We start from the raw sequence: 14,638 nt of genomic DNA, 5'->3' as shown, positions 1-14,638 counted from the left end.
CTTGATCGAGAGGAAGAACCCACCATCCTTATCGCTCACAGCTCCTCGCATTGAACACCTTAGCCGTCGCGTCATGGATGATGCGACGGATGGCCGCACCTGCACGTGCCGTCGCACTCTTCCTTTACTCGCCAACCACCCGTGATCTTCACCGATCATATCCCGATTCGAATGGAGCAAAGTAACTTCGACTCTAATTTACATTAGAGGCACAGACTTCTCTCAGCAGAATGCGACCATTCGCGTGAACGCATGAGCATAGATTTGCCAGAAGCAGCAGAAAGAAGTTTGAACCCGTGATCGCCGGGAATGGTAAAAGCGCGGGAGAAGCGTTCAACAACACCCCACTAAACAAAGATCAAGAAGCTTCACACGTACTTCCCCGAAGATAACAAAGTGGCTTCAACCTTACGACCAAGCGTAAAGAAATCCCACGTCAACTATCACTCGCGCGCGCCACCGCCACCTCCCCACCCACCAACCGGCGACGGGAGCTCCCTCGCAGCCTCCAAAACCGCATCCCACCACCACGCGCGCACGCAACCGCGGCCAGATCCGTCGGCGCCTCCACCCGCAACCATCCAATCCCGCACACAGCGATGGAAGTGAAGCTGCACGCGGCGCGGACGCTGGTGGGCCGGCTGCGGGGCGCGGCGGCGGTGCGGGACGCGGGCGCCACGGCGGCGGCCGTCGCCGAGCTGCGGCGCGCCTCCAAGGACGATCCGGAGGTGCGCGCGCCGCTGGCGGACGCCGGGGCGGTCCCGTTCCTCGCGTCGCAGCTCACGGCGCCCTCCACCTCCGCCGCCGCCGAGGACGCGGCCGCCGCGCTGCTCAACATCTCCCTCTCCGCGCGGGAGCAGCTCATGTCGGCCCCGGGGATCCTCGACGCGCTCGCCCGGGCCATCCGGGCCGAGGACTACGCGGCCGCGCACCACGCCGCCGCCGTCGTCGCCAGCCTGCTCTGCGTCGACGCCTACCGCCCCATCGTCGGCGCCAAGCGGGCGCTCCTCTCCGCGCTCGTCTCGCTCCTCCTCCCCTCCAAGGCCCGGGGCACGCGCGCCACCAAGGACGCCCTCAAGGCGCTCTTCGGCGTCGCGCTCTACCCGCTCAACCGCGCCGCGCTGGTGGAGCTCGGCGTCGTGCGGGCGCTCTTCGGGCTCGTGATGACGGACGGGCGCACGGGAATCGTCGAGGACGCCACCGCCGTCGTCGCGCAGGTGGCCGGGTGCGCCGAGAGCCTCGACGCCTTCGCCGCGGTGTCCGGGGTGCGCATCCTCGCGGACCTCGTGGAGCCCGGGGGCGCAGCCACGGGGCGGGCCAGGGAGAACGCGGCCGCCGCGCTGCTGAACCTCGTCATGGCCGGCGGAGAGCGGGCCGTGGCGGAGGTGCTGGACGTGGGCGGCGCCGAGGAGGCCGTGAGGGAGCTGGCGGAGGACGGCGAGGCCAGCCCCAGGGGGAAGGCCAAGGCGGAGGCGCTGCTGAGGGCGCTCGAGGAGGGCGCCGCCGGCGCCAGGCGGCGGCATGAGCACCGGTTCGCGGACTTCCTCAACGGGCTCGTGGTGTCGGACCCCTACTTCTCGTCGCCGGCGTCGGCCACCACGCGCGACGACGCGTCACGCGTTACGCTCGGCTGACCCTGCACGTACGTACGTACGTGTCTAATTAATTTGCACGCTGGTAGTATACTTCTGTGTTGTTGATCAGCTGATGTACATACTACAGTACTGTAGTAGTGCTCGTACACTAATGGTTATTCGAGGAGATTCTTCCGTACATTCACAAGAAATTTCAGAGACTGATTTTGAATTATTGTTTTGTAAAAAAATTCAGATTCTTTTATTTTTGGCGAGAGAAACTTCCGATCTATTTCAAATTCTTTATCTGGTAAATTTCAGGAGAACTGGTTTTAAAACCAAACTACTCTCTTCATTTCAAAATAGATGACTCAACTTTGAGTCATCTATTTTAAAAATGGAGGGAGTAATGTTTTGTGTGTACGATTGGAGCAACCCTCCTATTTGACTAGTTTGTTTTTGCAGTAGTAGCATTATGTTGCCCGCAAAAAAAAAAAGTAGCATTATGTTGACTCGTGGGTGTATCTAGGTGATGGAGATTATAAATTTTTTTACAGCTTGGAAACGACGCAAGCTAAAGTGGACGGTGATTGTAGGATTTGACCAAGCCGTAGGATTTCCTGGCTTCAAGCGAGCTGCTACGACATGCTATCGTGGTGTATGTGGTCAGCATGCACATCCAAATGTACCCGATTTGTACATCGCGTTTGGGCGATCATCAAACATCAAAATGCACGGTTTTTTTTTTACATCTTCGGCACAAGCAAGTCTGTTCATAAACTAGCCGATGTCCCGCACATTTATGCGCCACTTTTTTTTATATACGCCAATCATCGGTGTATATTGGTTGAGAATGTTACTACGTATTAGTTTTTGCCCTAACTAGCAGGGTCACCCGCGTATTTCCGCAGCAAGACTTTCGGCATATATCTAAACATGAAGTTTTAGATTTTAAGAGGGTCTCCAAATCAGTAGTTTGATCACTATTCACACGAATATGCTTTATAGAATATAATGTTAGTGTTGAAAGTAATTTAATGATATATTTATTTATGCTATCTCACCTGGACAATCTAAGTATTATTACCCTATTTTACAAATTTTGTAAACACACATTCTTCTATGTCTATCTTTTATACTAGCTTATCGGTTGGCAATAGCACCAAAGTATGGACACTAATTTTCGATATAAAAAATATAAATAAATTTTAACCCAAGAACTAAATCAAAAAAATCGATGTCCTAAGTCTCAGCATGGTTTATGTTTCGACATCACCTCATCATTAGTGTTGTGGTGGCAGATGGATTCGTGCTCACAGAATTATTACATATTGTCATGCTTTGTGTCTTTTCTTGGTAATTTGTCCTTCCATGCTAATTTTTCTTCCACTGTATTCAGTTCTACATTGGCTTTTTCATATGTCAATGGATATATAAATTTGTATAAATATCATATTCCACAAACATGTTAATTAGCTCGGTAGAATCAGTTTTGGTCTTTAGTTGAAAGCACTTCTATTTTAATATATGAATGTCATTCTACCATTTCTATTGTAGCCCCTACTCCTCTTTTTACCATGTCACCTATATTTTTCCCAATAGTTTTTCTTTTTTTGTATATTTTTAATATTTTTTGCATTCTTCCTCTCTTAGAAAACCCTCTTTGATTTGGGGTATTTATCTATATTATCTATGATGTTTATTATAACAAATTTAAAAATTAGTAAAATGATCAAAAAGAGTATTTTGGGTCAATACCACGTTGCTATTCTTATGTCCAACCCATATACTTTTGGATATATTAGTGGTCAAAGGTTCTAAACACTTACTGCATGCTTGCTTATGTGCCTTATATTTTGAAATGGATGGGGTATTTTTATTATCCATTTACATTTTAGGTTCTTTCACATGGTCCTTCTCATGGCTATTTCTTTCATGAAAAATACATGATTTAAACTAACTATAAATCGAATTCATCGAGCATACATGATTGGGGTGTTCATAAGTATTGTAGAACTTGACAATTTCCGCCTGATAGTAGTATTTGTCGCTCTCTCACCTCCATCCTTTCTATTATTTTTTTGACTCAATTGTTTGCTCGCCGCTCCCCTTCAACAAAACTACTCTTGCAAATTGAACTCGTCGAACTTACAAGATTGGCATATTCATTTGTTCTCCAAGAGTTGTGAGGATTTTCCATGACGGCCATACGTGTCCTACAATAATTATACAATCATCCATATGTTCCAAATTAAAGGGAAATTTGATTTTTTTTTGCATTTTCAAGTTTAGAATTTTAGCTATGATTTAAAAAAAGTAAAATGGCATATGGTTATAAAAAAATACAACGATTGTTATTCTTACATGCCCAACCAATATACGTTTGCATATTGGTCAATGGTTGTTAGAACTGACTGCAAGTTTACTTATGCGCTTTATATTGTGAAATGGATGTTGCTTACGCAAGTACATTGTATATGCTTTCACATCGTCCTTTTCATGACTACTTTTGAAGTGGAATACTTTATTTAAACTAAAGCATTTGCATGTCTTATTTTTTCCATTGATTTTAATAATCTTAACATTGTTATTAGAACACACAACGTTATTTATTAGTATTTTGTTTGACGAGAATGGAATATAAATTGTTTTCACTTTGATGTTCATGTATTTCAGGTCTCACAAGATTTATTAGCTGAGGACTTTATTATTAAAAAAATATTTTGATAATACTCCCCCCATCTCTCTTTGATATGCATACGTACACATGTTATCTACTTTTCATTCTAGGGAAAGAACTTCTATTATCCCAAACTAACCAAGAGTCAAGACTGTTTTATTAGTGTAGAAACCTAAGAGTCTAGATTGATTATTGAGTCAAAATCATAGATGAGATCAGCGCATGGATTCTATACTTGGACGCTTCCTTCCTTGTTTTTTTTTTCTGAATTGAACTCCTCCTTGCTGCCGTACGTTCCTTCCTTGTGTCTTTTTTTGGTGTGAATTGGACTCCTCCTTAGTTGGCTGCCTTGGTAGCTGCCTTATAGTTTTTTTGCGCCTATAAAGCCATGTATGGTTGCCTCTCGGACTGTTTTTCTAATATAGAAAGGCACTTCAGTTAGAGCAAAGACGTGTTGGAATATTTGTCCATGACATGTGACGTGTAAAACTTTTTGTATGTGATAATATTTATGTGTAATGCTACATCTTTTTTATCTCAGCCGCTAATATCTAAAATTTATGGTTAAGATAATTTAATCTATGTGGGCAAACGTAGTGGCTTGTTTGACTAAAATCAGATTTTATTTCATACACATGCACGTGCAGAGTTGTGTGCTATGCCGCTTGCATATGCGTGTGCCTCCCGAAGTCAAGTTGTATTATTCCTTACTATTTTAGGTGAAGATGTATTTATCCTTGGTAAATATGCACATGACCAACCTGTACACATTGTTCTATTTAGGAAAGTTTGATTTTGGCACGCTCCAGAAGTCAAGGTCTATTTGACTTGTATACATAGATCAAGAACGCTCCAGACCGTCCAAATATCATAATTCAAGAGTGATAAAATCTCAACCGTTCGTTTTCTATCGTTTTAAGTATATAATAGATAGATAAAAGATTATATTTCATATGTTTGAGTACCCCGGTAGAAAAATTAATAGAAAATCCCACGGCATAAGAGGTCATTTCATTCGTAGCCAAACTTTTGTCATGCTTTTGAAAATGAACTCGTGTCACTCAAATTACAATCTGCACGACACAACTAAACTACATTGCCTGGACCAGAATGGAGCCATACAACTGCGCCATGTTCAATGCGTATAAATTTTGCCGTATAATCACTAATCGCGTTTTGGCCACAGTTAAAGAGAGTAGTACAAGATCTGTTAGTTGCATGAACTGTTCCTTCTCCCTAAGTGGTGGCTAGGGTATCTGGTCATCTTAATTCAATATAATTCAATTTTTGAACCGTATCAAATTTTCTGGGGGGTCACCAAAATTTCCGGCAACTGATATGTGAGGACCTTACAGATTCATGCACTTCTCTAAGGGCCAGCTGTCGGGCCTCACAAATGGTGGAAACCAACGTGCCAAATGCCTTTTCGTACCTCCACCTCTATGGGATAGCACAACTCGTACACCTATGTTTTTTTATAGAAAGATTGTAAGGGAGGCCTCTGCAGTTTAATTGATACAACAAACCCAAATTGCAAGTACCATGCCTTGAATTTAGATGGGTGAGAAAGCATCAACCCCTTTCCACCACTAGGCTATGCCTTAGTCTACCTTGTACACTTGTGTTGTGGAAGGGTGGGGTTCAAAAATGTCGATATATGGGACTTTGCAGCTTGTTGATTTCTTTTTTAGTGGGCAACTCCTGATTTCTAATAATGGAGATCAAAGGGATACATCATTGTAAGGAAAAGAAAAGGGATCAAATGGTGGAAACCAACGTGCCCAATGCCTTCTGTACCTCCACCTCTATGGGATAGCACAACCAATGGCGGAGCCAGGAAATAAACATAAGGGGGGGGGGGGGGGGGGGGGGGGGGCGAACATCAAGGACAACTCTAAAATGCAACTAAGACTGGCGGACTATATGGGAGTTGACACTGAGTATAGCAAAATATGTACTATTATAACCGTAAGTGTTGATAATATAGGCAAAAAAAATTTGGATCAAAGGACACGGCCCCATTTTTATTATGAAAATGGAAATGGAATCTTATCCTACAGAGACTAATCTCCAGATATTTTTTATGTTGCAACCAATACTTTGAAACAAAACTATATCCACCAATGAATGTTGTGAATTAGGATACCAAAATGCAAGATCTTTCATATTGTACCAGTGTGGCCGCTTCCTGATGTGCTCCAAAGTACAAACTGAAGAGAATAGAACTAGCAAGATTTTTGTGTTTTCAACAAAACAAAACAAAAAGGATTTAGCCTCGTCCCAGATTTTGGCTTGGAAAAATAGAGTAGTTGAGACAGAAGGGAAACTACACGAGTGAGAAAGAAGCACACATGGTGTGTCTGTGTTTGTGAACTATAGAGTGTGGCTGTGGGAATGACAGCAAAAGTCAAAATGGTTCTCAGTTTTCACCGATTGGGATCTTTTGTGAACATTACATGTATTCCATTTGCTAAAATGGTGTAGGTCACATAGCTCTAGGCATGTTTAATCAGGGGTCTTCAAACATTTTCTGCAGGTTGGGGGGAGCCGTGGCCCCTGCTGGTCCCCCCTGGCTCCGCCCTTGAGCACAACTCGTACACTTATGTTTTTTATAGAAAGATTGTAAGGGAGGCCCTTGCAGTTTAATTGATGCAACAAACCCAAATTGCAAGTACCATACCTTGAACTTAGGTGGGTGAGAAGGCATCAACCCCTTTCCATCACTAGGCTATGCCTTAGTGTGCCTCTTACACTTGTGTTGTGGAAGGGTGGGGTTCGAAAATGTCGATATGTGGGACTTTGCAGCTTGTTGATTTCTTTTTTAGTGGGCAACTCCTGATTTCTAATAATGGATACCAAAGGGATACATCATTGTAAGGAAAAGAAAAGGAAGCTCCTATTGCCTGACTCATGTGCGTGTGTGTGGCGGGGGGGGGGGGGGGGGGGGGGCAATGAGCAAACTGCATACCCCATCACCTGGCACACTCTCGGTCAGCCCAATCCGGGGGCACGTGCACCTGGTTTCCTTCATTTTTATTTTTGTTTCTATAATTTTGTTTCTTTTTTTCCTATTTTAAAGTAATGTTGAGATGTTTGTGATTTTATGAAATACTCATAAATTGAAAATATCCTCATGAATTGAATAAATGTTCATGGTTTTTGATTTTTCGTGAATTTGAAACAGTGTTCCTGAGTGCAAAAGATGTCTGCCAATTCAAAAAATACTCGGGAATAAAACAATGTTCGTGAAATCATAGAAAAATCTTCGTAAAATTTCAAAAAAGTTTATGAATTCATAAAATGTTCTTGGATTTCAAAAAAGTTCATTGATTCCCTAATGAAAACTCTTCATGAGTTCATAAATTGATCACCTTTTAAAAAACACGTTCTAAAATCCCAAAAAGTTCTAAAATTATAAGCATGTGGATTTTTTTGAAAATTTTAAAAATATTCATTAATTCAGAAAAATTAACAAATTTAAAAATAATGTATGAATTCCTAAAATTTTACATTTTAAAAGAAATAGAAGAAAATAGAAAATCAAATCTCAGACAACAAAATTTCAAATTCAAGAAATATTCATGAACTAGACAATTGTCTGTATTTTTTCGCGAAATCAGAAATTATTCAGGACTTTAAAAATTGAAAAAAGGAAAATAAAAACATAAAACAAATAAAAAAATGAAAAGAAATAGAAACCATTTTAGGGAAGGTTCTAGAACATTGTTGAAAAGACCCCTAAAAAAGCTGCAATGGCCGGGCCATGTAGCGTGTAGTGCACTAGGGTGGTATGGGTTTGCTGCATATCCACCCATGATAAATAGGCATCTCCTATATGGCGCTTAAAGCGCCTGTTACACTATAGTTTGTGAACGGGCGCACACACCCCCTCCACGCTGGGCCAGCCAATCTATGTTTTTTTTCTGTCTTCTAATTCCAAAAAAGCACACGCGAGTGTTACGACTCGAACACATGCCTTCTTCCTTAAGTGCCTCAAAAAAGAGTTATAGCTATAGTAGCCAACCAAGCAACACACCCGTATGGGTTTAGTTACTTCTTTTCACTCTTTTCTTCTTTCTTCTTTTTCTCCTTTTTCTTTTTTCCTTTTCTCTTTCATTTAATTGAAAATGCATGAACTTTCTCTTATCAAAGTCGCTGACCTTTCTAATTGAATATTTTTTCATAATTTAAGATTTTGTCCGAATTTGTGAACTATTTTCTTGAAAATCAATGAACTTTTTTCTAAATTTGAAGAGTTTTTTCAATTTGATGATTTTGTTTTCAAATTTGATGAAATTTTCCAAATTCGATTAACTTTGATCCGAATTTGATAAATGTTTTCCAAATTCAATGATCTTTTTCCAAATTTGATGGCCTTTTCTCAAATTCAATGAACCATTTTTGGAAAGTGTGAACTTTTTTTTCAGAATCAATGTTTTTTCAATTCTATGAATCTTGTTTAAATTTAACATTTTTATATACTTTTTTTTTACGAATTTTAGAGATCCATTTTCTTCTACAAAGATAAAACAGTCAACGGTTGATATGATGTAGGAATATTGCGTCCTGAGCGATAGGATCTTGAGCGAACATCGTCCATAGCGACCAACCTTTCTTGGGCCAAGGTCAGTAAGCCTTCGCGTAAGCGCCACGGAGGAGATCCGGTGCTAAAGGCGCCATATATATAGGACCTCCCTGATAAATAGGGAGCCTTTATAACACATTTAATGCGAGCTGTAGCGGACCATCACGCGCCCCGTGCCAGGCTACAAATACCGCATCCCTTTCGGCGAGCCATAAGTACCGCATAGCTCTCACTTCCAACCAACTAGGGCAGGCGTTGAGCTCTTTTTTTATGCGAGAACGCTGAGCACAATTGCTTTTGAAGCATTAATGTGTGTTGAAAAAAATCTCTTGTGTATATGTGACGTACTGCAAGTTAGTTTCTTTTTCTATTTTTTTATTTTTCTTTTCACTTTCTTCCCTTTTGTTTTGCATTTTTGTTTTTTTCCTTTCAGTTTATAAATGTGTCCATCGCATATTTTAAAATTTTGATAATCATGTATTTGACAAATGCTAAATGTGTATAAAAGAAGTTCTTGATCTATATGAAAATGTACAATGTGTATGAGAAAAAACTTGACATCAAAACATGTATTTGAAAAAAATGTTAATCATGTAACTAATTTTTTAAACATGTATGACAAAATGTTTCAGAGAAATGTACAACATGTACTAAAGACATATACTACACATATTCAAAGAAATGTTTAAAATATGTATTTGAAAAATGTTAATCATATATTTGAAAAACATTAACATCTATAAAAAATGTTTCATATGTATACTAAAAATGCGCAATGTGTATCTAAAAAAGTAGGCATAAAAAACATATGTTTTAAAACAATGGTAATCTTGTATTTGAAATGTTAAAATTGTATACAAATGTTTCATATGCACACACAAAATGAACAGGGTGGATGAAGAAAAGTAGACATCAAAGCACATATTTGAAAAAAAAACGTTAATCATGTATTTAGATTTTTTGGAAATGTGAACATAAAATGGTTCGTCATGTATACGCCAAATGTACAATGTGTATAAAAAATGGTAGACATTAGCCTATTTTTTTGAAATATTAATCATGTATTAAAAAATGTAAAAGGTGAATATGAAATGTTTCTATTGTACAAAAACAGTACTATGTGTATGAAATTTTTTGGACATAATTGAAAAAAGGAAAAGAAAAGCAGAAAAGAATCAAAGAGACCCATAGTTTTCTTTTGGAAAATAAGAAACAAAAAACCAAGGAGAACCTGAGAAAAATGATGAGAACCATAAATAAAAAAGACAAAACCCCCAATAAAATTGAAGAAAGGCATAAAAGAAAAACACAGGAAAGCAAGGAATGCTAAAAGAATGAAAACTCGATGAAAATTGTAAAGGAATCGCACAAAAAAGAAAGAAAAGAAATAACCATTGAAAACCGTAAACAAAAACACAAAGAAAGAAAAATAAATAAAATCCAAAGAAAATTGTAAAGAATACACATAGAAAAGAAAGAAGAAAACAGTGAAAATCCGTAAAGAAAAAGATAAAAAAATAAAGAAAAACCATGAAACCGGACCAACAAACCAACAGACAACAAAGAAGAAGAAATAACATTGAACAATGATAGACAAGCATCACCTGGTTTGCTAGCCATGGGTCAGCCCTGTAAGAACTCGAAGGGAAAAAACTTGAGGTAAGAGTACCATAGGGCTCACTATAAGCAAGATATAGGGGAGCAACTAACTAAGGGGTACCCCTTGCGGGAGCCCCTCAAGGGTCACTCTTGACGCTCCATCCAAAATTTTTTGTATGCTTTTTCGAGGCTTAGATGGTTTTTTCCAGGTCTTTTTTGCTTTTTGGTTGTCTCCTGGTTTTCCCTAAATTTTGGTGAATTTTTGTTTCCCAAAAATATCATTTGCCTCTCAAAAAGGAGAAAATACGTGTTTTTTCCCATGAGAGGCACATATTAGCTTATTGTGGAGGCATATGTTTGCTTTCGCAAGAGGCCTATCGAAATAGAAAAAAGACGCATTGTTTTGCTTAAGCGAGAGGAACATAGTTGCTTCTTGTGGAGGCACAGATTTGCTTCCGTGAGAGGCACAGCTGTGCCTCCGGGAACAAAAGAAAAAACACATGTTTTTTTTCTTTTTTGCTTCTTGTGGAGGAACATGTTTGCTTCATGAGTTGTGCCTCTCGAAAAAGGAAAAACACATATTTTTTTTTCACGACAGAGACAAATTTACTTCTTGTGGAGGCGTAGATATGCTTCTTCCGCGAGAAACACCGATGTGCCTCTCGGAAAGGAAAAACACATATTTTTTCCACGACAGACACAAATGTACTTCTTGTGGAGGCGTAGATATGCTTCTTCCGCGAGAAACACAGATGTGCCTCTCGGAAAGGAAAAAAATGTGAAAAAAAACGTGTTTCCGGCTACAGTTTTTTTTCTATTGATTTTTCTGAGGTTTTCCATGAAAAAAGTTTTAGTCGAAACCTATTAACATGCGATCTAGCTTCAATGATCTTGACGTGAGGAATCCAATGGTGAAAACGGTTCAGGATTTGGACGCGTGGTTCAAGAGATAAAACGTTTTGAAAAAAAAAGTACAAAAAAAGGGGGAAACTTCCAGGCTGCCACTTGCCAGCCCATCGGGAGGTGGGAGTGACATTTGCAAAGGGCAAAAACTAGTGATTTCGATGATATGTTGCCGCGATAAATAGGAGAGGATGGAAAAATAATTGAGACAAAGATGAAAAAAGCAAAAAAAAACTCAGAGAAGGCCGAGCCATCTGAGCACTCAGCCCACGTGTAAGAAAGAGCCCACCTGCGGAACGGCTCAAAAGATCTATGGTATGACCGTCCCATTTTTATTCCAAGATTGGGAATAGAATCGATTCTCTTCAAGAATTCTAACATTTTTCTACAACATCCATGTAGATCAGGTGTAGGATGTTAGTTTAAGACTACCACTTGTCCACGGTCTATGGTTTGTGCTGGTCGTATCTAAGGTTCGGTTCACTGCATCAGGACAAAGTAACAGCTTTTGAGAGGGTCTGACTGGCACTACAAGTCTGCATGGATAATATATAGATGATGGCTCACTGGTCACTGCATAATGTAACGAGGACCAACAAGCTAGCGCCGTAGTAGTAGTAGTAGTATATGTTATTGTTACCTGGCTGGGGATGTGTGTGTGTGTGTTGATGATCCTTTGAAAAACAAGGCCACTTGCAGCTTGTTGGGTTGGCAATCCAGGCATGAACACCTGCACCTGGTCGGTCAGGTGAAGTGAATCTGGCCTCATGCACGTCTCTCTCCTCATTTGTATATTTCAACGTGTGAAAGTACCCCCTCGGTCTAGAAATGTAAAGTACACACTATATTATGATTAACAGTTATAGTCTTACTACTATTATACAAGTTTGGTGCCCCATAAAATGAAATGTAAAGTGCCCCCTCTGTCTAGAAATGTAAACTTCATATTTTATCTAGTTTTGTATTGTAGATGTCAATATTTTATTCTATAATCTTGATCAAACATACCGAAATTTGACTTGCGCAAAAATCGATACACCTTATATTCTAGAACAGAGCGAGTATTTTCTGGACGATGGAAGTGTTAAGCATAATCACCCGCAAAAAAAGTTAGGGAGCATAATGAATGGGTTATGAGTGTGAGTGGCAACAGTTGGAGCAAACATGTGAACTAGTGGTAAGTGCAAAAGTGAGCTACTTGTCATTAATTGATAAGGCTGGTCACTTGGAATACTAACATGCATATGTTACTACTCCCTCTGTTCGAAAATACTTCTCATCAAAATGGATAAAAAAAGGATGTATCTAAAACTAAAATACGTCTAGATACATCCCCTTTTATTCATTTTGATGACAAGTATTTCCGGACGGAGGGAGTACCGCCTTCATTTATTTAGATGTTGACTCATTTTACCTTGGGGTGTTTTATGTTACCACAAACATCTATCTCCTCATTAATTACATGTCACGTAAGCAAATTTACCTTGGCGTGCGTTAGGCTAGTCATAGTGGGGTAACTTAGGTAGTAACTTAACACATCCCAAGATAATTTTGTTTATGTGGCAAACATTTAATGAGGAAAGAGGTGCTTGTGGTAACACAATACGTTACTGTAACATAGTGCTTCCCGAGACAAAATGAGTCTATGAGATAATAAATGAAGCCATCTATGACACTACTAGTATGTTACTTTGCACTATGGAGGTACTCCCTCCGCCCGGAAATACTTGTCATAGAAATGGATACAAATGGATGTACTCCCTCCGGTCCTTTTTAGTTCGCATATAAGGTTTGACTGAAGTCAAGCCTTGTAAAGTTTGACCAACTTTATAGAAAAAGTACCAACATTCACAATCTGAAATCAATATCAATAGATGTGTCATGACTTAAAGTTTCATATTGTATAATTTTAGCATGGCAGATGTTGATATTTTTTCATATAAATACGGTCAAACTTTGTGAAGTTTGACTTCAGAGAATTCTAATATGCAGAGTAAAAAGGACCGGAGGGAGTATCTAGAACTAAAATACATCTAGATACATCCATTCCTCGGACAAGTATTTCGGGACGGAGGGGGTAGTAACTTAGACTAGTGTCATATGCATGGCACTAGTATAAGTTACTCCCCACTATGACCAACCTTATTATGTTGCGCATGCTGGTCCCCCTGTCCGTGGACGCGGATGCGGAAGGTTTTTTACAGGTTACCGTTGGAGATGCCCTTATATGCAAACTAATTCAAAATCGATCTACTCAGCAAATCAAAGATTATATATGCATGTGTGCATCATTATGCTGCATAAAGTTATACCATAGCATTAGCTAGCTATTTAAAACAGTGATACTACGAATCGTCTGATCCAGAGACCTACATATTATTGTGCAAATATAAAAGGATGATTTTTTTAATCAAATGGTTCTTAATATCAACTAAGGAATAATCCTTTCCAAATAAACTTATGTGTAGTTGTAAAAAATACAGTTGAAAAAGACCATGTAAATTTGTTTTCTGTTGATGAATAATTTTTCGCCAGGTGTAAGGGATGAACTAATTTGGGATTATACACATGCCTGTTCAAATGATTTCCAGTCCTTCCTTTTCTTTTCTTTTTATGCATCATGCCATAGATTATGTGCACAGGGGAAGCGAATAAAAAAAAGGGAAACATGTGCAGAAGTTGTACAGATTGCCTAAAGTTCAGACAAAGATTAGCAAGCCGGAGCCCTTTGTCTACTTTTAATCTTTTAAAAGCGTACTCATGGTTAAAGTAATTAATAATTATGGCAAGTTTAGCTACCGAGCGAGCTGCTCTGCTCTTTTTTTAGGCCTAGCAGTTTGATTTCTACTGTATTTTCCTTTCGATAGTGATACACCTACGAAGGCTAACGTAAATTTTTACGTAACATTCCCATAATAATTCTATGCCCCCCCCCCCCCCCCCCCCCCCTGATTTTAACTGGGGTGGGCCTCATCTTCTCCTTGACTCCAATCACAAATTGCCATCTGGCCCATTACGTTAACTACGTAAGAAAGATTACGTAGATGTAGCATTGTCCTTTTCCTTTTCCTGAAAGAAGGTCGGACCAAAAGAAAGAAACTTACTAACTGATGAACACTAGCTTCTGCACAAGAAGTAGCGGATAGTAGTTTGGGATTACACTACAGACTACACATGCCCATGATTTGCATATACACTAAACGAATAATTAAGAGAGAAGACCAATTCACATGCTATTCACGTTGTCAAAAGATAGGTAAACATCAGCAAAGGCCCACCTGGCTCCATGCATGTCTA

General features: G+C 39.9%; 1 protein-coding gene across 1 annotated transcript; it reads left to right on the top strand.

The window, feature by feature from the left end:
• Positions 1-235: 235 nt before the first annotated feature.
• On the top strand, positions 236-1,866 carry LOC125546130 (ARM repeat superfamily protein). The gene has a single exon (XM_048710288.2). The coding sequence runs from the start codon at positions 600-602 to the stop codon at positions 1,632-1,634; it is 1,035 nt and encodes a 344-aa protein (XP_048566245.1). The 5' UTR covers positions 236-599; the 3' UTR covers positions 1,635-1,866.
• Positions 1,867-14,638: the final 12,772 nt, after the last annotated feature.

This window comes from Triticum urartu, chromosome 3A, assembly GCF_056163025.1.
Source record: "Triticum urartu cultivar PI428250 chromosome 3A, HENAU_Tu73, whole genome shotgun sequence".
NCBI lineage: Eukaryota > Viridiplantae > Streptophyta > Magnoliopsida > Poales > Poaceae > Triticum > Triticum urartu.
Note: the sequence above shows the minus strand (reverse complement) of the source record. Positions and strands in the feature narration are given on the sequence as shown.

What these genes read in the sequence shown, in the direction of transcription:
- LOC125546130 (XM_048710288.2), top strand. Translation starts at nt 600, where the DNA reads ATGGAAGTGAAGCTGCACGCGGCGCGGACGCTGGTGGGCCGGCTGCGG.